The sequence below is a fragment of the Balaenoptera physalus genome (assembly GCF_965194825.1).
Source record: "Balaenoptera physalus genome assembly, chromosome: 6".
Classification (NCBI taxonomy): Eukaryota; Metazoa; Chordata; class Mammalia; order Artiodactyla; family Balaenopteridae; genus Balaenoptera; species Balaenoptera physalus.
Window position 1 is genome coordinate 106,213,157 of NC_138885.1, and position 25,737 is coordinate 106,238,893.

A 25,737-nucleotide genomic window follows, 5' to 3' on the forward strand; every position below is an offset into this window, starting at 1 on the left:
TAATTCTTCTCTGTATAAAATCTTATCAATCCCTCCCCATCACCAGCAGGGTAGTCTGAGCTGCTTAGCACATGATTCGTGATCTGTGAGGTTTGGTTCTTGCCAACCTCCCCATCCCCATGACCCACCTCTCCACCCTGGCTCTTTGCACCGAGCCATATAAATCTGCCCAAAGTTTCCTAACCGCAACTTGTTCTCGCATGTCTCTGTGTCTCTACACATGTTCTGCCTGGAAAGTTCTTCTCCACTCTTCTGGATAAATTTTGACATATCTTTCAAAACTAGATCAAGGATAGGGTTCCTTCCTTTAGAAACCCTTCTTGGACACCTCCAAGAGAGAGTTAATTGCTCTCTGCTCTGTTCTACCTTCCTCTATATCTCGTAAAACTCCTGCTATGTTGTGATTTATTTGTAGACTGTGAGCTCCTTGAGGGCAGAGACTGTGTCTCATTCATCTCTGTGTTAATATTCCCTAGTTTCAGGAACAAAACAAGACATCCAACAAATGCTACTGAATGAATGGATCTGACCATCCCAAGCCCACTCTGATTCAGTCATTTCCTGTGCTCACTCATCTCTGTGTCCCAGCTCTTATTATTGCCATCAATAATTACCTTGTCTGTCTCCCCAGTGAAGTGTAAGATCCTTGAGAGCAGGTGCCCTTTCAATAAATATTTCTGAGTGAAGGAATGGATTCCCTAATTTCATGCTAACCAGTAAATTTAGCTACCCACATCCCAAGTACCTTTCACCAGAGTGTCACAGGGAGACAAACCACCCAAATTTCATCTCAACTTCTCAAGCCTCCCTCTCAGTTGGTGTCAGAACAGCACTGATTAAAAGGGAGGTACAACAATGGCTAACCTCCAAAACCCTGAGTACAGGACAGGAGCAGCTGGGGCTCACTGAATTTCTTCTTGTTACCAGCCATTACTTTATGGGTCAAGGTATTACTGGACCAATTTCCCCTCAACCTGCCTCCTCATCCAAGCCCTGCATTTGCAATTTCACAGAGCAATCAGAGATGAAATAGGCAGTAAAAAGTGCCCAGGAATTGGAGTCAGAAGTTTGTGGTCCAGTCCTCAGCTCTGCCATCTGCTTAGTTATGTGACCTGGAACCCAACTTCTTTAAACCTATTCTCACCTGTTAAATATGGATAACACTTAACCCTGCTTATCTTTTAGGGTTGTTGGCCCCTTTCTCAGTTCCTCTCTGTTGCAGGGGTTTGATGGTTTGTTCTGTCTACAGCAACTTACATCTGGCTTTCACAGTGGCACAGATCAGTCTAGGGAGTTAGGACTGTAAGCCAAGAGATGCTTAATCTGTAGCGGCAGCCCGTATCCCAGAATATACAACCCTCTGATATGACCAAGTCCAGAGACATTGTCCACAACCCTGGACCATGCTGCATCAAACAGAGAATCCAGACCTTCCTGGCAACCATTTCAGGCAAAATCCTTTGGTGAGAACCAAAGACCATTGTCTGAAAGTCATTGCTTTCACTGATTGACCTGGAGGCCAGCCAGGTGGACACAGCCATGGATGGGGCTGATGTGGCTTCACAAGCAGCCAGCTGACCATGTCCCAGACTCTGCATCCTCTTAGCTTCATGGCAGAGAATATCTGCTGAGCTGGTGTTGGTGCTGAGTGGAGTTTCTCCTCATGTGCCTCTCCCACTCTCACCAACTTTCCCTTAGCACAGGTACCTCTAAATCATAGGAAAGTTACTCAGTATACTGCACACAGAGGAAGTTTTAACAAAACCTTTTCTATAACTCTGATAGAGAAGGTAAATACATTTTTAAGGATTAATTAAACTTCTATATTGTGTTTACTCAGATTTAGACTATCTGAGGCCATTTAAGAGTCTAGGGAATAGGCCAAGGTGTCTGAAGAATAGAGAAAGTTCAAAGAATTATTTTAACAGTCTTATTCCATTCTTACTCCACTTCTTGAGTTAACACGGGGCTAGACTCATTTTCCTTTCTCCCCAGGATAAAATTTCTATCCAGGTACTAAATTGCTCCATCTATCCCAGCAGCTTGGGTCTAAGGATATGGATTCTTTCAGTCAACATTTTTATTTACCCAACATCTCTTGAAAGCACCCACCGCCCTCATTTCCACTTCCACCCACTCTCTGGTGAGGATTCCACTCTTCCTCTGCCCACCTTTTCACATCACCTTCTTCCACTCTCCCAGGACTTCTGGAAGGAAAGTTTCTTCTTTTCCAATGCAAGTGAGCTACATGATTGAGTTTTAGAACTGGTGACTGCCTCCAAAGTCTGTAGGTGCCCCCCTGTGGCTCTCTGTGGCTTCCATCTTTGTGCAGTAACAGGACCACATCGTGCCTCCTCCTGGCTGGCCCAGCCTGGTCTCTGGCCCTGTTCTAGCTTCTCTGCCTCCCATCGGTTCAGTGAATCAGGCCAGAAGTCCAGATTCATGAATGGAGGCAGGAGGTGTAGGAGAGAAATTATGGCACACTCTCCTTCTAGAGGAACAGACTGGACCCTGGGTTGGCATTCTGGTTTGTTTCCCCTGAACATCTGACGAAGGTGGAGTGTCAGCTGGGTTATAACATTGTCTAAGTTGGAGGTGACCCCTGACGGGTGGGTGCTTTACCGTGACTACTGCTGGGAGGCTGTAGCATTGGGCTTTCTGAGTCCAGTGACTCTGGTGAATAAGTGTGACTTTTGCAGGGACCCTGGAAACTAGGCCAAGATGGGACCCACTGTTGTGGATCTCATCTCGTTGTTTCTGAACTATCATTTGGGGGCTGAGAGACTAGCCCTAGACTAAGATAGGGAGTGTGGGGAGGACTTGCCTGCAGAGGTAAGCTGGACCTGCCTTACGGAGGCTGTGGGTCCTGGCCTGCATTCCTCTAAGTGAATCTGGTGCCAAACATGCTCTCTTGTAGTTCCGTGAGTCTGAACGCCTAGTTGAGCCTAAAAATAAAGAGGCTCCACCTGATTTTCCCTTCCAGAGAGCCCTGAAAAGCTGATATTTTTACACCCACTTTTGCAGTGCTATGTGTTCCCCCCACACGCCAACTGACCAGAACATGGCAGAGGAGAAGTGTCTCGTACTTGAACTTCACCCTTACAACCACCATCATTACTCTTGATCATCATCATCATCAAAATCATCATCATCGCAACCAGCACAAGAATGTGTGCATTCCAGCTCCTGCCTGTCACCTCCCGCTCTCTTCACTACATCACATGTTACTCCCTTTTTAACTTTGTCTCCCAGCATTTTCTCCTAGGGACAGCATCTCCTAAAAAAAAAACAAAAATAAAAAACTCTGAACTGAGAGCCCCACCATGCTGCCTGAATTAGCCTAAGACAAATTCTTCAGTCTCAGAGTTTCACCGTCTGAAAAATGGGAGGAATAATCATTCCCCTGGGGACACACTTCTGAAACAGAATTAGCTCCAGTTAGGATCAATAAAATAATAGAGCAGTCTGAACTTTTTAAAGGTGAGATAGTCTAAATATAAATATATCTGACCACTTTTGGACGGCACCAAAAGCGATTAGGGTCCCTATGCACGCCCCTTCCGTCCGACGGCGGTCTCCACGCGGTCACTGGCTGCCAGAGCAGAATGGAGAGTTCCTGGTGTGGCTGTACACCTGGGAAACGATGTTTTCCTGAAAGCTTGGAAGGAAGGACAACAACGTGAAAACCCTCAGTATATGGCTCACTCGGCTTCTCCCATAAATGGAGTGACTGAGTGCCACATGTATACGAGAAGAGAGAGGAAAGTGGGCCGGGGGGAGGCAGGTAGATAGAGGAGCCAGGAAGAGACAGAGGAGATGGTGCTGAGGAGCCCTCCCCAGGGGAGACACCGTGAGCACCAGGCAGGCCAGAGGAGCGGTGCTGGGCGGCTCAGAGCCCCAGGGAGCAGGCCTGCGGTGAAGGCCCCACCTGTAAGTGGGCCCAGGTGCGCTCAAAGTCATAGGTGGCATCTGTCGGTACTCCATAAGTGACTCTGCGGGATTCCTGGTATCTGATGCGAGGATAATGGAAAGAGCGTTAGACCGCCAGTTGGGAGACCTTGCTTCTAATCCCAGCTGAGCAATCTTGAGAAGATTACTTCCCTTCCCTGGGCCCCTGTTCTCTCAAGTTCAAAACAAGGGAGTTGCACTGGTCGATCACATGACCAATTCTCTTCTATGTCCAGTTCTCTCCATTTTCAAATCTATGGAGCCCTGACTGGGAGATGGTATTTATGTTCCTCTCTCTCACCCACGCTCCCTCCAGGGGAGGAGCTTATGGGTGACTTCGTTGGCCCATGGGCTGTGGGCAGAAGGGACAGGGTGCCAGTACTGAGCAGAAGCTTTGAGAAGTACTGCGGGTTTCCACCCATACTCCTGTGCTCCTGCGCTTGGCTAGAAGAATACACCCCAGTAGTCCCTGCTCCTTTAGCCTGGGCCCCACCATGAGGAGAAGGCCTGAACCCAATACACAGTCAGAAGCTAAGTCCAGCCAAGCCCAGCAGAACCAAACCATCTTGCAGACCCATGAATGGGACATAAATGCTTGTTGTGAGGCAGTGCGACTTTAGAGTTGTTTGTTACTGCAGCCAAAGCTGATTCATACACCATGTGACAGGAAAGCATGTCTCACAGATGCGCACACCAGGGACTGATCAAAAGCCTGCCTGAAGGAGAATGAAGGACAGCTGGAAGGGCCCCTACGGGAAGGCTTCCACTGCTTCCCCCTCCATGCCAGAGCCACACACCTCCATATGGAGACACACCTGGTTTTTGGCATCAACAGCCTGTGCCTCAGCAGGAGGAGGAAAGGAGTCTGGTAGGAGAGGGAACTAAATTAGAATGCCTCAAAGTCAAATTCCTCCCCATCCACAGTCCTCTCTCTTCCACAGGCCTCCAAGGCTGGGCGGTCTGTTTCTTTCACTGCCTACGTGCCGTAATTAAAAGGCTCTTGAACTTGGGGGTGGAGGTTCCGGTTTAGCCAGCAGGGAGAGGCAGCAAGATGCTTAGACAAGTTTACAAGTTCCAGCATCACTGGTCTCTGGCTGCTGTAATCAGTATGCAATTCTCCAGGCCTCTCTGATTCCCAGTATTAAAGGACCCCAAAGAAAATGAACACCCTCTCAGCCCAATTCTAGCTAATAGATGTTTTCTTGCCAAACAGAGCAGTGTAGCATATTTGACATAATACACAAACTGATGTGCGGCGAGGACAACTGTGGAACTCTGGTACTCTCAGTGCTGCAGCCTAGGGGGTAACCTGAGAGGTCCAGGTTGGGGTGTATGACCAGGGCTTAAGCATGCTTCATTCACTCAGAGAAAACGGGGGTCATTCCCCACCTCCTCAGTCACTTGGATGAAGACTTCAGAGCTGACAGCCACAGTCATCTGTTGGGAAAAACAAAGAGCCCTCCACCAACCAACCTAACATAATGGAAGAGGAGGGAACGTACGTTTGGGAATGGTGTAAGGGAACAAGCAGGAACTGCAGTGGTGGATTTCCAACCTTTTGCTAAAACACTGAAGGTTTGAAAACAAAACCTTACCTGGAACAGACACATATATAAACAGATGAAAGTGCAGAAGCTCAGGGTGAAGCAGGCGTGAAGTTTCAGAGCCTGTCTGTATAGCATTTCATTCTCCACTCCGAAAAGTGGCTCCTGAAGTTGTGTGTGGAACCCCGGAACTATATACACTTTGTAAACCACTAGGCTAGAGAAAGCTTGGGCATCAATAGGCTTAAAGAAAGCTGGGGGAAAAGGGAGCAGGTATCATCATGGCTGTTTCTGGGCATCTTGCTGTGAAGAGAACGGAATTAAATGCATAGGCATCCTTTGTCATGACTTGGCAACGGTGGTGCACACAACAGATAAGAGGCCTTCCACAACTTGCTTGAGGCAGGTAGACTCACCAACCTACCTTTCTCACATACTTTTAGGACAAGGCTCCTTATTCTTATCTTCAAGTGGGAAGGGCAGATTTGCTTGGGAAAGACCTAGATCTTCCTCCTTTGCTCTGCCTCCTCCTACTCCCTACTCACCCCTCAAATCTAAGCCACTGGCCCCTCCTGAGCTCACAGGTCTCCAGCCTGGTGCCATCTCTCTGCTTTGACCTTCAAGAGGGAGGGACCCTGAGGGATATGTCTAATTTATCAGCATGCAGCTCCCCATTTCCGGTAGAGACCAGCCCCAGACCCACCTATGCACACCACATCCATGAATCCATACATCCCGTAGCAGATCTGGAAGAGGAGGTCTTGGCGCTGCCATTTTGCTGAGGGGCTGAAGGTCGACCAGATGAGCCAAGAGATACTGGCGATGAGGAAGAGGGAACCCAGGATGGCGGCTGCAATCTGAACCTTCTCAATGACTGTCAGAGAGATGGCCTGCCACTGCAGAGAAGAGAACGGCGGGTTAGCGGCTGCTTGGGTGCCCTTACCCCATGTCCGTCCCGTTCCCACCCCTCCTCCTTCTGCCGTCCCAGCCTCTCACCTCTGGATTTAAACCTGGGCTTTCCAGCTTGTCATGCGATGGCTATTTTTGCAAGTTTCTGAGGCTGACACTGTGCTTTTGATGTGGAGGAAACCTGTATCACACTAAATGATCAGAAGTCATTACAGGGAGGGGGTTCTGGGCGGGCATGGCTGGGAAGGAAGGCCTTTGTGGTTGATGAGGATACAGACAGAAAAAGTGGAAATGCAGAGTGTAGGTGGTGTTCCGGGTCCCCAGAATATTCTTTTCTGAGCAACATATTATTTTCTCACTAACAGGTGCTGAGAGGTCACAGGCTTTTTTTTTTTTTTCTTTTCTTTTTTTCACTTGTTTTCTACAACAACACTTGGCATGTCATTTAATATACATGCTAGAGATTACCAATTCAACAGACAAAGAGAGGACACAGGATGTGGGGGAGAGGTAAGAAAAACAGTATAATTTACTGACCGTATATGGACACTGAGATTTCAGGGTTTTTTTAGACAGAGAAAAGCACTATGCTAACAGCAGTATTGATGGATGGGTTGAAGGCTAGGGTGTGGGTGGGTTTCCACTCCAAAATTCTATGAGTCTATGGCTGGTCCAGGTAGCATGGACCTAGATGAGCCATGAGTTGGATTTTAGTTTGGAATTTATTCATGCTCTTGCTCAGCAAATATGTACTGGGTATACTCTGTGTGCCAGGCATCCTGCTAAGTGCTGAAGACAAAGCAGTAAGCAAAAACATACAAGACTTCTGCCTTCACGGTGCTTTTCATCTAGGGAACACAGACAACCAAATAATTCTTTACTACAGCAATCCATCTGGAGTAAGAAAGGGAGGTACATGGCATGTGAGAGCCTACGATAGGGGATTTCACTTCCCAGAGGAAGCAATGAGTTGACTGGGAATTTACTGGGCAAAGAGAGGAGGGAAGCATGCTCCAGCAGAGGGAAGAGCATGTGCAAAGGCCCTGTGACAGAAGAAAGCATGGTGAACATGAAAACCTGGAAGGAGACCAGAGAGGGCGGAGCAGAGAGCAGGGAGTATGGGGTGAGACGACTGGGAAAATAAGAAGGGAAGACCACGTGGGAGTTTGAAGAACATGCACAGATTTTTGACTTTATCATAAGAGTAAACATGATGCTCTTGAACAGTTTTAAGAAGGGAAGAGACGGGATCTGGTTTGGGAAGGTGGAAGGAAGGACAATCTCCTGATTGTAGCAGTTTGCATAATGCCCTGCAGAGAGCACCTCCAGAAGGCATTTCAGGAGACATTGCAGGAGGCATTTCAGAGGCACTTCAGAACTCTCAAGGAAAGGCGGACAACCTCCCTTCTGCCAACAGTGAGCCCTCCCTGCACATTAAATGGCCTGGATGGAAGCACTGATTCTGGCTCCAGCCGGGACTGACCAGAGGCCCCTAAGGAGCTGTAACTACTGGAAAACATTTTGCTTGCTAGTCTAGATGTAGGACATTAGCCTTTGCACTTAATTATACAGATCGCAACCCATCACAGGTAATTGGGCCTTTAGATTTTCCACTCTCCAGCCTAGGGTTACACACAACAAAGGCATTTTCCAGAAGATGGCCTGATCCGACCGACTCCTCTCATAGACGACAAATGCTTCTTCCAGAGCCTGCCTCACTGTCTGTGAAGCGCTCCTGACTGAGCTTTTTGTTTCCACCGCTGTGACATCAATACCCTCCCTTTCTGCTCCAGACTTCAAAAATCCCCAAATGGAGAGGCACAGGAAGCTCCCCTTAATCCCTAAAGCCCCTTCCTACCAGCCCCTAAGCCACCTGAGGAAACTAAACAGCGCTCCCGACTACAATTTGAAGCAGGAAGAAGAAAGAATAGGACGGGGTGATATGCACAAGGCTCTCCTCCTGTCTGTCCGACGGGAGGCTCCACAGAGCGGCAAGGAGAAAGCAGAGGACAGGAGAGCTCTGCAGTCTCCCAGGGAGGCTGGGAAGGGGAGAAGTGCTCCAGAGGCACCAGGCTCTGCCACCGCCAGACCCCCAGAGCTTCGTCCCCAGCGAGATCCTGATCGCAGCGTGATTCCTTCCTTATAACAGAAAGGGGAAGTGAGCAAGGGCCAGGCGACCCAATCCTAGCCCAGCTCTTCTCCAGCTTGTGAACTGTGACCTAGGAGAAGTCAATAAATCATCAAGGGGCTTCCCTGGTGGCGCAGTGGTTGGGAATCCGCCTGCTAATGCAGGGGACACGGGTTCGAGCCCTGGTCCAGGAAGATCCTACATGCCACGGAGCAACTAAGCCTGTGCGCCACAACTACTGAGCCTGCGCTCTGGAGCTTGCAAGCCACAACTGCTGAGCCCGTGTGCTGCAACTGCTGAAGCCCGTGCCCCTAGGACCTGTGCTCCGCAACAAGAGAAGCCACCGCAATGAGAAGCCCGCGCACCACAATGAGGAGGGGCCCCGGCTCGCCACAACTAGAGAAAGGTCGCGCAGCAACAAAGACCCAATGCTGCCAAAAATAAATAAATAAATAAATAAATAAATTTACAAAAAAAAAATTATTAAAAAAAAAAATCATCAAGACTTCCAAAAAGTGGAGGTAATTGGTCCCTCCTTTTTCCTAGAGTATTGTGATGGTTAAGTGAAATTAATCAGTGCTCTGAAGGGTACACGCTGCCATCATTTCTGTTCTTCATTATGTTTCAGCAAAAGTACAGCTATGCATGTCAAGGTGGGGCTACTTATAACTGTACTTAGCAAACTCCGTGCTGGGCACTGCAGGGTAGAGGTTAAGGGCCAGACTCAGAAGTCAGACCCCTTGGATGTAACCCTGCTCCACCAGGGTGACCTTGGACAAACTGCTGACTCCTCTGTGCCTCTACTGTCTCATCTGTAAACTGGGAATAATAATAGTACATTGGGTTGTTTTCAGTATTAAATGTCATAATATATGGGAATACCTAGAACAGTGACGGGTCCCCAGTTAGCACTAACTAAATGCTCATTAATACGATTGTAGTTCAGGTGTAGCAAAGAGGGTGAGAAGCAGCCACAGAACCCTGAGACCACAAGGCTACCCTGAAATGCCTCCTTTCTCAAGGGGCTCTTTCTAGAAACAGAGCTTGCAGAGGGTCACTGAAATAACGTGCTGTCCTGTCCGCTGTTTCTCACAGCATTGCACGGGGCATGAACCAAGAGGTGAGAGATCTGAGACCTGGAAGAAACTTTCCTACTCCGATGGCAGAGGTAGCTCCGGCACCCCGTCCATTGCTCTGTTCGCTCGTGGCAGGGCCTGCCTGCTCCATCCTGTACCACAGATGGTCGGGCTGGCCTGGGAGAGCAGAAGTTGCCCCACCATGGCTGAGCAAGCAGCCGTCTCACACTTGGCTGAGCCCAAGCCCAGGACATGCAATTGGGACAATCTGGGCCACAGTCACAAAACACTGCTGCTGGTCCAGACTACATCCTTCTTCTGGTACTATCTGGAAAAGTGAAATGGCATTTACTGAGCACACACCATTGACTGCAATGGTCCACTCACAATCCAGAAGTAACAGAATCAGAGAGTCTCCAGTGACTAAAAACTCACAGTTAAAGACACGGTAGTAACTTAAGAATAAAGCCATAGATCAAATTTGTCAATACTGCCATCTGCTTACCGCACTTATGAGATTAGAATGACCTTTTCTTTTCTTTACCCCCAGGAAAAAGTTATCCCTAAATGGTTCTTCATTTTTTGTGTCAAGGGCTGATTCCTGTTTATGAGCCAAGGGCGGAGCCAAGGGGGCACTTGGCGGGTGGGCTTGTGGGTTTGGACTCTGACCCTTTTCCAAGGTTTGAATCAGCTGAGGAGGAAGGGAAGAGTTAAGGCACTCCAGGGCGTGGAGTCAGCTGCCTCACGGCACTGCTATTTTAAGACACTTCAAGATTTGGGAATGAATGGCTGGCTAAAGATGGAACCAGCGCAGGGGGAAGCACTTCTTATTCTGACCCCTTGGTACACTATCAGGATGGCCGAGGTGCCTGGGGGCTCTAATGCCTCCTTCCGGAAATAAGCCTCCCCCCTGGCCCGCATGAGTGGACACTGCAACTCCAGGTGTTTCCAGCTGCCCTTCACGCAAAGATCCTATGCCACCATCACCCCCAGAGCACTCGCCCTCCTGGGGCTGCAGGATTGACTCTCCCACCCCCTTGGAGAGGAGGAGAGAGACAACGGTGCCAAGCTGCTGGAGTTCCCACCCTCACTAGCGTGCTGGTTAATTGATTACGTGGCAGCTTAACTGTCTGACCATGCGTGTGTGGAGGTATTTTCAGAAGCAAAGCGCTCTCTCTCTCTGTGGGTGCCTCGCAGGGGGAGCTGTGTGATTTGGAGGATTTACGACGTGGTGCAGGGCCTGCCAGCTCCTTGGGGGTGATGGATGTGTCCGGGGCAGGGCGGGAGGGGTCGGGGAGGACGGTGGGGGGGCCCTCAGTTCTGACAGGTCCAGCCCTGTGTGAAGCTGTTTCGCAGAGCCCACTCGAGCCCTGGCCCTCCTGCCCTTGCCCTTCGCAGACAGCTCTTCAGAGTCTCTCCCATTTCTTTCTTCCTTCTTGCCCCCTCTTCTCCTTTCCTCTGCTTCCCTCTCCTGTCTCGGCTCCGTTTTTCTCTAGTCCCTTGTCACAGGAAGGATGGTCTGTGGCCATCCTTCAGCAACATCAGCATCATTCGATAACTCGTTAGTAGACTCAGGCTCTCAGGCCCCACCCCACACGCCTGAATCACAGTCTGTGTTTTGTCAAGGTTCCCGGTGAATGACACATTCAAGTTTGGGAAGTACCACTGAGTCTCCTCTCTCTTTGTTTCTTCTTTTCCGCCCTTAGCTTTATCACTGTCTTTCTCCTCACCCTCCCACCCTATCTTTTTCCCCTCCTGCCCTCGTCTGTCCTCTGGTCTTTCTTTCTTGTTTTTTTCCTCCCACCTTCCCTCCCTCCCCTCTTTTCTTCCTATTCCTTTTCCTTATCTTTCTGATTTCATCCATTCATTCAGTCATCCATTAGCTCACTTATTCTCTCTCTTCCATCTGATTCTCCACATTTCTTTACTTCTGTATCTATTTCTCTCTCTTGGCCCCAATCCCTTTCTCCTCTTCTGGCTGAGGCTTAAGAGAAAACACAAAAATTCTTTCATCCCCTCCTGCCCGGTTGCCATCCGCGGTCTCGCCCACCTGGCCCATCTCGTTCTTTTTCTCCAAACCGCCCAGACTCTAAGGTGAAGTCGTCCTCCCGCCGAAAAGCAGGGGGCGTGGGAAACCCCGGGCCGGAGCCCCAGCGTCCCAGCGGGCAGCCCCCGGTTGTACCTGCAGAGGGTTCTTTGTGCTGATGGCGATGACGTGGTACTTGTAGTAGCACAGCTCGCAGCTCCAGCAGCCCCGCTCGCTGATCCACTTGATGAGGCAAGGCTGGTGCGTGCACTTGACCGAGCCGTCGCAGCGGCACGGGCTCAGCAGCTCCCCCTGCAGGGAGAGAGGCGGAGGGTGGTGAGGCCCGAGCCCCGCCGTCTGGAGGTGGTGTTGGGGGTCTGGCCGCCTGAGTGCTGGTTTGCCCCCCAGCCCTCCCCGTCTCGGGGCAGCCCAGACCACAGGCTTAGCTGGGAGGCCCCAGACACTAGGGGGGAGGCCTGGCCTCCAGATCCCCGGCTTCCATGAAGTCAGCTAACAATTCTGAGCCTGGCTCCTACTCCGTGCTGCCCAAGTCCTAGGGTTTCTGCGGAAATGAGTCGGGGGATTTCTGCGGAAGCCCTCTGCCATCCAAACGGGGTGTCAGCCTAGATAGGCTTCTCTTTAAAGGCTCAGCCAGGGGTCTCAAACTCAAGTGCTCTCAGGGCCAGACAGGCAACACAAGTGACAGAAGCCAGCTGGTGGGGATTAGGACGGATTGGAGGGCCCAGACCCCAGTGAAAGGGACAGCCATTATCAGCTGTACATGTGGGAATCTAGGTGGCACTTTTTAATGTAAAATCTCCCCATAGTCAAATGTCAACAGCGAATCCAAGTTTTGAATACAGTATATTGTGAGGATCATTTTGCCTAAGTCCGGAGCTCTGGTCCTGAGCTTTCGCACTATTCTGAAGGACAGCCCGTAGAGACCCAGGTCCCCTCTGTGAAGCCTCTTGCCCCTGGTCCCAGAGTGACAAAACCATAGCAGGCAGGCCTGAATCCTGGGGACCTAGAAGGCTGGGCAGGTGCCCTCTCTGAAGGCCTGGGGCCCTCTGGGCACGTCCCTCGGGCCTGGTTGGGAGTGACTGGGAAGCCCAGCCTGGGGCAGGCCTCGAAGCAGGGAGGCAAAGACGGTGGCTGGATTTGAAGCCCCTTGTGAGTGGACCGCAGAGCTGGGCTCAGTCTCCAGAGCACGCTGCGACCATACGTCCCATGACCACGACTGAAGCCTGCGTCTGCTTCCTGCTAGGCCTGATGCTGCGGCCCCAGAGTGCCTCCTTGAGCCTCCCTCCCTGACTCCTCTTCTCTCCTCTCCCCTCCCTTTCCCCTCTCTCCCCCCGTGTGTTCTTTTTCTCCCTCCTCACTCAGGGTCTATCATTTCTTCTTGCTGACTCCTGTCTACCCAACGCCTTCATATACCTTCTCAGGGACTTTAGCAGCGGGGGCCCACCCAACTCCCCAACATGTGCTCCCTTCTGATCTATCCCCTGGCCTCCCCCTTCCTTACTTCCTATGCCCTCCCTCCCCCAACTCATCTATTTTGGGAAAATGTCTTCTGCCTCACTCCTAACAAAGGACCCAGGAGCTGCCATGCACAGCCCCATTCCCTACGCCCCACGCTGATGTATTTGGGATATGGCCACTTAAGCCATGTCTCTGTTAGTTTGAGGATTTCACTATTCAGGAAACCACATCTTGTTCCCAACTTTGAATAAGCAGGCACAGGAGCTCCTGACCTATAAGTCACAGAGCTTCATTTGTATATTTAATCACGCTCTTGGCTGTAGACTGTAGAACCAGCCATTTCCTCCCAAGATGCTTGGAATCATCTTTCCCTTTCACTTCAACTTCTATCATTCAAAGACTGCCCCTTGGCCTGGATGTGTTCTAGAGTGTCCTTTGTCACTTGGTATACCTGTCAAACTGCTTCTCTGTCTTCATGATGGTTCCAAAGCCACCTCCTACAGGGAGTCATCCCTGATTTCTCTAGGTTGAGTGCAATGCCTTGATCACTGAGGGCCTTATCAGCACAACCTTATGAGGCTCTCTGCATATGCCTGTCTGCCTCCCAGAGGAGCCCTGGAAGGCAGGTATGGGGGGGATCATTCATCTTTGCACCCCATTCCCCCAGCGCCTAGCCTACTCTCAGCAGGTCCTCAACAACCTTTGTGTTTGAGTGAGTGAAAACATAAGTCAGGCGTCTGCTCGGGTTTCCTGCCTGGCCCTGAGGAATGGGGATGAGACTGCCCACTCCATAAGAACGGGAACCATGTCCATCCTGTTGACCTTGGGACCCCAGCACCTCACTCAGTGCCCAGCACTCCCTGTATATATGTACAATGAAGGAACATGGTGGCAGAAATGCTCAGGCTGCCTCATCCCCATAAAGTCCTCCTTGGTTCCCCACTCTGATCCTCCAGTGTTGACAGGCCCCCTCACTGTGGCTGAAGGCCTGGAGCCTTCCTATGCCCACTGTGAGAGCACTTCCCCATGTGTTTCTGGGTCACTTCACTGTGACCCCTCACAGAAGCAATATGTATCTTATATCCATCTTTGCACCCTTAGCACCTAGTACAGTGCCTGAAACAATTAGACAATCCATCCCACGTTTTTTTGTTTGTGGCCGTTCCCCGTGGCATGTGGGATCTGAGTTCCCCGACCAGAGATCGAACCTGCGCCCCCTGCAGTGGAAGCACAGAGTCTTAACCACTGGACCGCCAGGGAAATCCCACACTCCATCCAACTTTAACAGTGCAGTGCACACACAGCTGTTTGATGTATAAGAGGTTTTGCTCCTCTAGGACATGGCCAGTCTCTGGCTCCAGGTGGGCAGCGGTAGCTCCAGGGAGAGAAGTAGAACAGGCAGGAGATGCCCACATTGCCGGGCACTCACCACAGCCATTGAGGCCCTTGGTATTGAGAAACTGCTGTGTGGTTCTGAGAAAAAAATAGGAGAGGGAGGTTGGGGAGAGGTGCTGAGGGAGAGGCAAAAGCCCTCATTATTCATGGCAGTATTTCTTAGGCTCGTTAACTCTAAAGGATGAGCTGGGTTTGATTAATCGGGTTGTTAAGCAGCCATGTCAAATTGCCAATCAAGTAAGAGACATTACTTCCGGTCCCTGGCAACGGTGCCAAGCAACAGCAAAGGCTGTTCTCCTTGCTTTCCAAACGGCAGCCATGAGACAAGGGAGGAAGAGCCGCTGGCCAGGCATAACTGATAACAAGACCTGGGCTCTCCATCGTGGCTCTGGATGTGGGACCATCACTGGAGCCCCCGAGTTATCTGGAGAAGGAGGGAGCATGACCTGGCCTGGTCCCAGTGCCTGGCCACAGGCCAAGAGGCCAAAGGTATGCAGTTTCCCCTGGAGCCCCCAGTCCCCCACGCTTTCCCTTGGCACCAGACAACCCAAAAGGCAGGATAGGGACTTGCTTTCGGTGCCACAAATATTAGAAAGCAAGGACACCAAAGCTGTTAGAAAAGTTTAACTTCGAGGAAGAAAGCAATCCAGGATTTTAGAAAGAAAAACCTGCAAAGAAGCTATTTTAACCTTGGCATTCACGTAAGTTTTTTATTTTATGATTTAGCATATTTTTATGTACATTGGGGAGGAGGGCCATAATCTTTTTTGTGTTTAGGGCTTCTAAGAGGCCTGAACCTGGACACTGTACCATCTTTGACTGGTCTACCTGTGCTTCTTCAAGAAAGGAAAAATGGAAATGAGCCAACAGCCAGCCAGGTTCAGGTTAGACTGAAGGAAGGTGTTCTTTGCAGTAAACTCTATTAAAAGTTAAAATGGTGAAACGTGGAAATTGAGGTGATAAACATCTCTCAATATAACAGAGACCCCTATTGAAGAGAAAGGTTAAATGACCAACTCAAAGTTACTCAGCCAGGGACTTCCCTGGTGGCACAGTGGTTAGGAATCTGCCTGCCGATGCAGGGGACACGGGTTTGAGCCCTGGTCCAGGAAGATCCCACATGCTGCGGAGCAACTAAACCCGTGCGCCACAACTACTGAAGCCCGCGCGCCTAGAGCCCATGCTCTGCAACAAAAGAAGCCACCGCAAGAAGCCTGCACACCGCAAAGAAGAGTAGCCCCAGCTTGCTGCAACTAGAGAAAGCCTGCACACAGCAAAAAAGAGCCAACACAGCCAAAAATAAGTAAATAAAATAAATAAATTAATTTAAAAAAAAAAAGTGGTCACTCAGCCAACCAGTGGCACGGCCAGAATGTAAAGCCGGGTCTTTCTGACATCAGACTCTGAACTTCTCATCACACTCTGCTCATGCCCCCCTTGCACGTGGGCTCCTCCTGTCCCTCCCGCACCTGTGCCTATGGGTCTCTTCTGTGTCTCTCCCTCCCTGGTCCAGCTCCAGTCCTTCCGCCAAGTCTCCCATGACTGCCAGCTACAGACCCATCGTCTCTCCCTGCGTCATCACCCACAGTTTGGCCCCTAATCAGTCTTCAGTTGTTTCCTCTGGGGTGTGAGGTGCTCCTGCATGACCCATAGGACTGGGCACGTCATAGTTCCACAATAAAGGTGCATTTACTGGCTGGCCAGCCACCAGGGTAAGGCAGAGGACAGGCCCCTCTGGCCCAGCTCCTGAGGGTCCAGCCTTTGGGCTGGAGGATTATTACAGACCTGTCTGCAGTGTTCAGCAAACTCCGCAGCCCAGAGCAGCTCATTAAATGCAAAGGGCACCAGACACTTCCTCAATGAACGGCTTGGAGCTTTGGGGCCCAGAGACCACGCTGGGAATGACTAAGGCAAGAAAAACGGATCTTCTCTAATCCCCGGGCCCCCATGGGACACAGTGTAAGGGACGGGTGAAGGGCATGGTTTTGGGAGACCAAGTCCTTAGGTTTAAACGCCTCTTCAGCTCTTACTGGCTGTGCAAACTTGGGCAAGTCTCTTAACCTCTGTGAGGCTCTGTTTCTTCATCTTTCCTTTGCAGGCAACTCCTACCTCCTCAAAGCCTGGCTGTAAGAGTGGAGTGAGATCATGCATGCAAAGTGCTGGACACAGAGCCTGGCCCAAGTAAGTCCTCTTGTGAAAATATTCCAATTCGAACTCGCCTTTCCATAAGGACTTTAGTTTCATAGTTTTTTCTACTACAACTCTAATCTACGCTCCGACGATCAAATAGGTAAGATGGGAGCCATGCCTTAGGTAAAGGGTCAACTAAGCCTAGAGGGAGGTTGAGATAAAAGAAATGCCTAAGAGGGCTTCCCTGGTGGCGCAGTGGTTGAGAATCTGCCTGCCAATGCAGGGGACACGGGTTCGAGCCCTGGTCTGGGAAGATCCCACATGCCGCGGAGCAACTGGGCCCGTGAGCCACAATTACTGAGCCTGCGCATCTGGAGCCTGTGCTCCGCAACAAGAGAGGCCGCGACGGTGAGAGGCCCGCGCACCGCGATGAAGAGTGGCCCCCGCTCGCCGCAACTAGAGAAAGCCCATGCACAGAAACGAAGACCCAACACAGCCAAAAATAAATAAATAAATAGCGTTCCCTTTCAAAATAAATAAATAAATGTACCAATATAAAAAAAAAAAAAAAAAAAAAAGAAATGCCTAAGAGAGTCCACCCTGGTGAGGTGGGTAAGGGGTCGGGACACAGGTCTCCCTTCTGGCCCAGGACTGTCCTCTGTGTTACCAGGGATCACTGAGAGTGTTTGGGGGCCCTCTTTCCCTGGGGAGGCTGAACAGGAGGCCGCTTGGATGGGTTAAGTGGGGTCATGCTAGAGGCTGGACAAGGTTGTCCATAGCCCTTGGCTGTGGCTGAGCTGGCGTGTGGGGAAGAGAACAGGATGGATTTCCCTTGCTGCCAAATAACACAGCAAACTGCAGGCGCAAGACTCCAGTCATTTCTCCATTCACAGATTTCTTTCTTTTTATTTCTGCCTTGCTTCAATTTTTCTCCCCTCTCAATCTGAAAGGACTTGCTTCTGGAGTCCTTAGGTTACCTAGTTGCCGTGGCAGTGGCAGGTAAGCCAAAGACTTCCCCTTCCACCCACATGGGCACCAGGCATCCTTGCCACTGAGCAGAAAGAAAAAAATAGTCTAGTGAAGCAAAGACAGCCCCAGTCCTGCTGTAGTTTGCAGCTCTGGGAGATCAGAACAGAGGAAACAATAGCCTTGGGGTGCAGTGTAGGGACATTTCCCTTTATTGAGACTAACATGGTGGTTAAGAGCTTGGACCCTAATCCCAGACAGATTCAGGTATACCCAGGCTCTTATAATCTGTGTGACCCTGGGCAAGTTGCTTAACCTCTCTGGGCCTCATTCAATCATTCGTTTATTCATCAAATATACATCTAGTATGTTCCAAGTTCTTTTCTAGGTGACAGGGATACAGCAGTGAATGCTACTAATCAAAATTCTCTAGTCAAGAGGGACAGACGTTTTAAGACGATAAACAAGTAAACTATAAAAGTACCTGAGATGTTGTTATGTGCTATGGAGAAAAATAAGCAGGGAAAAGGAAAATGGAAAACCAGGGAGGGGAAAAGTTGAAATTCTAAAAATGGGGACATTTGAGTGAAGACCTGAGGATGATGAGGGAGCAAGCCATGCAGGTATATGGGGCTGGGCAGAGAGAACATCAAGTGCAAAGGCCCTGAGGCAGAAGCATACCTAGCATGTTCTAGGGACACCAAAGAGGCTGGTGTGTCTGGGCTAGAGTGAATGGAATGACAGCAATTAGGACATGAGGTCAGAGATATAATGGGGATCAAGAATGGGGGACAAGTCAGGCAAGGCTTGTGGGCCATTTTAAGGACTTGGCATTTTTTGTGAAGGAAATGGGAAATCATGAGCTTGTTTTTTTTTTTTTTTTTTTTAATAAGTTCTGTATTTTTTTTTTTTTTTTTTTTTTTGGCTATGTTGGGTCTTCGTTTCTGTGCAAGGGCTTTCTCCAGTTGTGGCAAGTGGGGGCCACTCTTCATTGCGGTGCGCGGGCCTCTCACTATCGCGGCCTCTCCCGTTGCGGAGCACAGGCTCCAGACGCGCAGGCTCAGCAGCTGTGGCTCACGGGCCCAGTTGCTCCGCGGCATGTGGGATCCTCCCAGACCAGGGCTCAAACCCGTGTCCCCTGCATTGGCAGGCGGATTCTCAACCACTGCACCACCAGGGAAGCCCATGAGCTTGTTTTGAGCAGAGGAGAATGACATGATCTGACCACGTGTGACAGGATCCTTCTGGCTGCTGTATTGAAAATAGACGAGGAGGAAGTATGGGCCAAGTAGGGAGCAGGAGGCTGTAATCCAGGTGAGCGGTGATGGTGTTTTTGCCCAGTAGGGTAGCAATGGAAGTTTTGAGAAACTTCTGGGTATATTTTTGAAGATAGCAATGGAAGTTCTGAGGAAGTTTCTGGGTATATTTTTGAAGATACAGATTTTTTTTTTTAAATACTCAGTTATTTACTTTTTTTTTAAATTAATTAATTTTTATTTTTGGCTGTGTTGGGTCTTCGTTTCTGTGCGAGGACTTTCTCTAGTTGCGGCAAGCGGGGGCCACTCTTCATTGCGGTGCGCGGGCCTCTCACTATTGCGGCCTCTCTTGTTGTGGAGCACAGGCTCCAGACGCGCAGGCTCAGTAGTTGTGGCTCACAGGCCCAGTTGCTCCGCGGCATGTGGGATCTTCCCAGACCGGGGCTCGAACCCATGTCCCCTGCATTGACAGGCAGATTCTAAACCACTGCACCACCAGGGAAGCCCCAAAGATACAGATATTAAGATTTGCTGATGGATTGGGTGTGGTAGATGAGAGGAGAAAAGTCAAGGATGATGAAGATCTCAGCAGTGAGAAGGCTGGAGTGTTGCCTTCAGTCGAGATGGGAAAGACTGAGGGGGGGCAGGTTTTGGAGGGTAGATTGGGAACTCATTTGGAGATGTGTCAATTTTGAGATGCCTGTTAAATATCCAAGTGAAGACATGAAATTGGGATGGCAATATGTATTTGTCTGGACTTTAGGGGAGAGGTCCAGCCTCAAGATATACCTTTGAGAGTCACTGGCATACAAATGGTGTTTAAAGCCACTAGCCCAGGAGTGAGTGCAGGTGGGAAAAGGGAGGGATACCAGGGCTGCTTCCTGGAGGATGCCAAGATGTCAGAGCTTAGGAGACGGGAAAGGACCAGAAGAACCTGAGAGGGAAGGTCCGTGGGCTGAGAAGAGAATGTGAAGCTCCAAAAGCCGAAGAAGGAGACAAAGTCTTTCAGGAAACAGGGAGCCCTGTCAAAAGCTGCTGTTGGGTCCAGTTGGATAAGAACTGAGAATTAACCATGGATTTGGCAAGTTTTCTTTCTATTTCTTCCATTTTATAGATTAAGCAAAGCCATGGACTGAGAGTGCAGGTGGTGGAGGAGGTGTTGGAGGTCTGAGAACTGGCATTAAATAGTCATCTGGGAGAGTTTTAAGAGTGATTAGACTAGAGAAGTAAGTAGAATTGCTGGCAGCACTGAGGGTCCTTTCTATTAAAATAAAATGGCTCATCTGTGAAACTGGGGGAGGAGGGTAGTAAGAGAATATATTTAGCACCCTGCCTGGCACAAAATAAGGTCTCAGTAAATGCTAGGCGAATATGGAAAGGGTTATAATAAAGGTTATGGCTGATCTCCTTGTCTCTAAGGCCACCTTCTCACCTACTTCAAACACTGATCAATTTCTTTCCTTCCTTTCTCCCTCCTTTGAATAAGATTCCCTTCTTATTAATAATCCTAATGTTATAAACATCTCACAGTTCTAACAAAGTGCTTTTATAGACATTATATCATCTACTACCTCAGTAACTGAACGAGGCTAATAATTATTTCTCCTGCTTTACTCTATGAGGGTACCCACTCAGAGAGGTTGTTACTTGCTCAAGAGAAAGGCAGGGTAAGGCTCTGAAACCAGTTCTGTCCATCGGGCTGCCCACACCCACAGCATCTCTGCCCACTCCCGTGACCCCCTGCCTCCCATCCCTTCTCCCACCCCCAGCAGCCTTGTTCATCAGATCCTTACCTTTCCAGCCCTGACAAAGAGAGATGGCCTCGCTGAATCCCTGTTAATGTATAAACGCAACGGCAGAAACGCTTTTCCCCTTTGCCCCTCTCCTCCGAACCCAATTCCAGGCAGGCAGTGTTCACAGGGTATTAACTGATGTGGTGGTGAGTGGGGACAGAGTGGCTCTAACTCCCCCTCTCACTCCCTCCTCTCACTCCCACCCTTGGCCGGGGGGAGACACTTGTTAAGTCAAAATTAAGAGACAGTGATTTTGGGGAGTTCGCTGGTGGTCCAGTGGTTAGGACTCGGTGCTTTCACTGCCAAGGGCTCAGGTTCAATCCCTGGTTAGGGAACTAAGATCCCGCCAGCAGCGTGGCGTAGCCAAATTAAAAAAAAAAAAAAGGAGACAGAGATTTTTATAAGCATAGGAATGCATTAAAGTTTCCTCTGAGATGTGGTCTGTATTAATAAGGAAAGTTTCACTTGCTTTGTAGATGCTCCACTGTGCAGACTCAGAGGACCCAACGCCTTAAAATCAGAATTTCCCCTCTTGAGTGGAGTGGAACCTGTGTGTATTGGAGTGCGAGGAATGGGCACAGGAATAGGAAAGTTGATTGAGATTGTGGAGGCGCATTAGGAGGAATGCCAAGGAAAGTAGAGACTCCTCAATGTCCATCCTAGGTAGCCTCTATGAGGAAAGATAGTTGACAGGGAAAGCAAAGAACTGTTTGGTACCACTCCCGGGACTCCACATATTCTGGGGGACCAGCTGACAGGAAGGCTTATCCATAACACATCCTCCCAACTTTATGGACACCACCAAACTGGTCCGTGATATCGACCAACTATCTGTGTAGCTGTGATCTGGGTTGGGGGAATAGAGCTGGGAGGGAGGAGACAAACGGGGAGCACAGATGGGGCCAGTGAACAGAAGGGAAACCTAGAAGCTTTCAGTGTCTTCTTCCTGCAGGACACCAGACAGTGATTTCTTGATTCCACAGACGGGAGAGAGGTCAATGTACCCTGGAATTGGGATCACGAAAGATGACCTATCATGAGGACCTTCTTACCAGCAAAGGTTGTGGTAGATAAACAGGAGGGGGGCTGGCTCCTGCTGTCCAGGAGGGTGATGAAGCAAGTTCCCCCCTTATCTCTGGGAGGCAGGCTGATTGACATGATGACCTTCAAAGATCCCCATGGCCCTAGAATCCATTATTATATACAGACAAGCCATTCTGAATTCTCTGCATGTTGTGTCAGGCAGTGTACAGGCAGCAATTTGTTTTCTGGATGGAGCCATTTCTGGCCACTCATCCGTAGCACTTTACACGCTCCCTTTCCAGCCAGGCCAGGCCCAAGCTTCTCACTTCCCCTCTCAATGGCACCAAGGCCAAGCCCTGGCTTTAGGAGACCCACAGTGTGTCAATACCGGTAGAGTAAATAGAGAATTGTTGCAAGATAATTTGATTTAAAAAAGAAAGACTCTATTACTAAGTAGAAAAAAAAAAGATTTAAGGCCTTAATGAGCTCTAGTTATCTACACTGAATTCAATTAACCGCATAATTATTTCTAGTTCTCTCATACCAGCAGCTTACTTTCACAAACACACCACACACACACACACATAATCTGCCTCCCTCTTCATGGAAAATTTTCCAGCTTTCCTGTTCATCAGTTCAAAAAAAGGGATACAAAATGAGACACGGAAAACAAACACACAAACCCAAACCAAACCCTCCAAACCATGTTTTTCTATTTTCATAATTATTTTATTCCTGCAGTGCTTTTCTCCCTTATGTCTGGCATAAGACAAATGTACCTATTCCCTCTAACTGCCTCTAAATTTACTCAACTGGTACTAGAAAGAAGAACTTAACCTTACAATAATTGAATTTAAATAACATCCAATTCCGTAAAGTCAAACATGATCAGCATAATAAACAAGCCAAATGCCACAAGGGCTGGCAGAAAGAAAGAAGGTCATATTTTATGTGCATATTCGTAATCATATCCGTATTTCTAATGACCTAAATGTGCCATATACTGTCCATGTATCTTTCTGTACAACTTACCATTACCATCGCCATTGTTACCAAAGAGCTAAAATTAAAGGCTGATATGCCCTCAGTCCTTTGCCTGACTTAATAGAAAAACATAACTTTGATAAACCTTGCTGGCCAGAATTGGGCTATTTGCATACAGCAGTGGGCTGGGTCTGTTTCCAAGGTTCCAGGCCACCAGGCTGAAATTTCAGAGATTCCAGGTCACCGTGTTCTCTTTCTTTCCCACAAGTCAGGCCAAGCCAAGGGCACAAGTCAATGGCAAGGTGAGGGCAATTACTCAATCGCCTCCTGCTAACTGCCTTCTTCTTACAGGGAGAGGGAAGGATAAAACAGATACCCCAGCTCTCCATCCACCCAGATGTCTCAGTGTTTCATAAGACCCCTCCCTCCCCAAATCTTCTTCCCTCACGTGCATGTGTTTCTACCCCCTGATGTGGGGTGAAGAAAAGGTCTTAAGCTATGAGTGTTTACAGCTACCACTCCTCTTTCAGGTAAGGCTGTGAATTTGTGTGTTCATAGCCCAACTGAGAGCTTTGCGATGCTCTTGGTAGCGCAGGGAAGGAGGGCAGAGTGGCTAATATGATCTGTGTAATAGAGAGCTTAGCAAGGAAAGGGAAGTATGAGGGGGAAAAGGAGATTTTTGCCCTATAATTTCCTCTGCCTGCTTTTTAAAGAGGCTGCAGTAAACATTGAAATGCTTTTCAATTCTTTCTCTGTATAGGACTTGTATTTCTACTTCATGACGAACTTTGTTCAGATTATATTCCATTTAGACTGAAAAACCTGAAGCCCAGAGAGGGCAGTGGCCTTTCCTAGGGTGGTACAGTGGGGCAACACTGAAACAGGAAAAAATGACAGACACCTCCCTCTCTGGGTTCAGAGCTTCAAAGAGTCGGTCCCACATCCCTCGATATTGATGCCTCTCACCAGGCGATACCCATTCCAGAGCTGCTGAAAGTTCAGCCCAGTTCTTTTCACACCTCTCAAGGAAGTGTACTATTCCTGAAGTCTTGGCTCCAGTTCCCCGTCAGGAATAAGCCTGCTAAGGAGAATTGGAATTACTACGGCGTGTGAATAAATGCCAGTCTGTTGACTCCAAGCTTCTGCTAAGCTGCTCCAAGTGGTTGTAGCTTCTGTCATCTTGGCAATTTTACTTTTTCTTTGAAAGAATTCTGTATCTCTTACTTCTGGAGCTGGGAAGGGGCGTGGTCTTCAAAGACCTTCCTCTCCATCCTCCAGCCTCTGGTCAGACTGCCTGTCAAGCACCATCCTTGGCAGATGGGGTTCTCCTGTTTGAGATAACGCAGGGGAGGGGGACCCCAGAGTCTCCGTGCTTATCAGTGCTTCCAGGCTTCCCTTTCAGATCCATATTATGAAAACCAATGCAGGACAAGGCCAGAGCTTACAGAACAGCCTAAGCCTCTACACTTAAAGACTGGGGGGATATTGAGGGACCAGCAGTGCTTCCCTCCAAAAGATGCTGACTGTAGCCCACCGTCTCCTTTTAGGAGCTGTTCAGCGTCCTTGGTTGAGCTCTGGCTCTCCGGCACCTGCCCAGGAGACACACACGCTAGGAAACGCTTCCTCAAACCTGCCCAGATTCTCAGCCTTCACCATGGTGTGATTTCATTTAATTAGTGGTGGTATGTAAAACATTACTTCCTTTTACTTGCCTTTAACCTCTTTCAGGTGACAAGGTGGCTAAGCAAGAAATCAAGACTTGTTTCAAAACCATTTTTTTTCCGGGATTTGGCAACCCAGTCCGTGTTCTCTCTCTCCTTGTACTTCATGATTGTTTAAAACTTTATTCATCTTCCCCTCAGCAGCGGTCCCTTCAACTGAAAAATTCTATTTTTAAATCCTATTCTCATGTCATGCAACATTTCAGCCACTTTTTTCCTAGACCTTCACCAGTCTCGTAGGTTTTTAAGGTAAGTTTCCCTGCTACGTCCAAGACAGCCAAGGGGCCACATGTCTGGAGGCTGAGAGAGAAAAGGCTATATCTTAAAAATATAGAGAGATTTATAATAAATCAAAATTTTCCTCATAACTATAACCCCCCCATGCACACATAATTTCCCCCAAATCAGGATCATAATTAACAGCCAGTATTTAACTTGTATTTTTTCTTTCTTTTTTTTTTATACTTTTTAAAAAAATATTTATTCGTTTATTTATTTGGCTGCACTGGGTCTTAGCTGCGGCACGCAGGATCCTTGTCGCCACATGCAGGATCATCGCCGCAGCATGTGGGATCTTTAGTTGCAGCATGGGGGATCTTTAGTTGCGGCATGCGGGATCTAGTTCCCTGACCAGGGATCGAACCCAGGCCCCCTGCACTGGGAGTGCAGAGTCTTAACCACTGGACCACTAGGGAAATCCCTAACTTGTATTTTTTCTTTCACACTATGTCATGAAAAATTTCTCACGGTGATCCATGATTTTGTGCATCATATCCATGATTATTTCCTTAGAAGACAGGAATGAATGCAATTACTAATTCAAAGGGCGTGGACATTGTTAGGGCTCTTAATACATTCTGAAGGCCAAACTGGTCTTCAGAAAGACAAGCCAGTTTCCATCCATATTCTTACAATGTGTCTGTACCTGTTGCTATTGGCCCATACTTAAGGTCTTGTCCTTTCTCCACATTCTCATGAACAACTGTCAGTAGTGCCATGACTAGGACCCTGAGAAGGAAGGCACAGAAATGCAGGCAGTCTCTTCCTCTCTACCTTTCTTTCCACTTTAGGGGAAGCACAGGAGGTGGCTTCAGGATTGGGGCTGAGTCAGGAATTTGCAGCATTGCAACCGAGGCAGTCTTCGGGGAGAGTCTCAGCCATGAAAGAGAACCAGGGGGCACCTAGCCAGCTGGAGGCTGCAGCATCTTAGCCTGGGTGCTGTGGGGTATTCCTTCTCCAGGGAACCGGTAGATGATAGGGATGACTCAGGGTATTCTTGTCAAGAGTCTCAGCACGGCCCAGTCTCTGAGATGGCAAACTACGAGGCTAAGGCACTCGGGTCTGAAGGGCCCCACTCTT

The 25,737-nt window shown here is 49.0% G+C and overlaps 1 protein-coding gene across 6 annotated transcripts in view; it reads right to left on the reverse strand.

Annotated features, from left to right (window-relative positions):
- The window catches only part of MARCHF4 (membrane associated ring-CH-type finger 4), a 109,736-nt gene that overhangs the window by 10,797 nt on the left and 73,202 nt on the right, over positions 1–25,737 (reverse strand). For all 6 annotated transcript variants that reach the window (XR_014265303.1, XM_082467438.1, XM_082467437.1 and 3 more), the window contains 2 exons: positions 11,788–11,943; positions 6,196–6,388 (listed from right to left, as the gene is read on the reverse strand). Coding sequence is in view for 5 of the 6 variants with exons in the window: in XM_082467438.1 (XP_082323564.1) it covers positions 6,196–6,388; positions 11,788–11,943 (349 nt within the window). In the remaining variant the exon portion in view is untranslated. The remainder of the gene's footprint in view (positions 1–6,195; positions 6,389–11,787; positions 11,944–25,737) is intronic.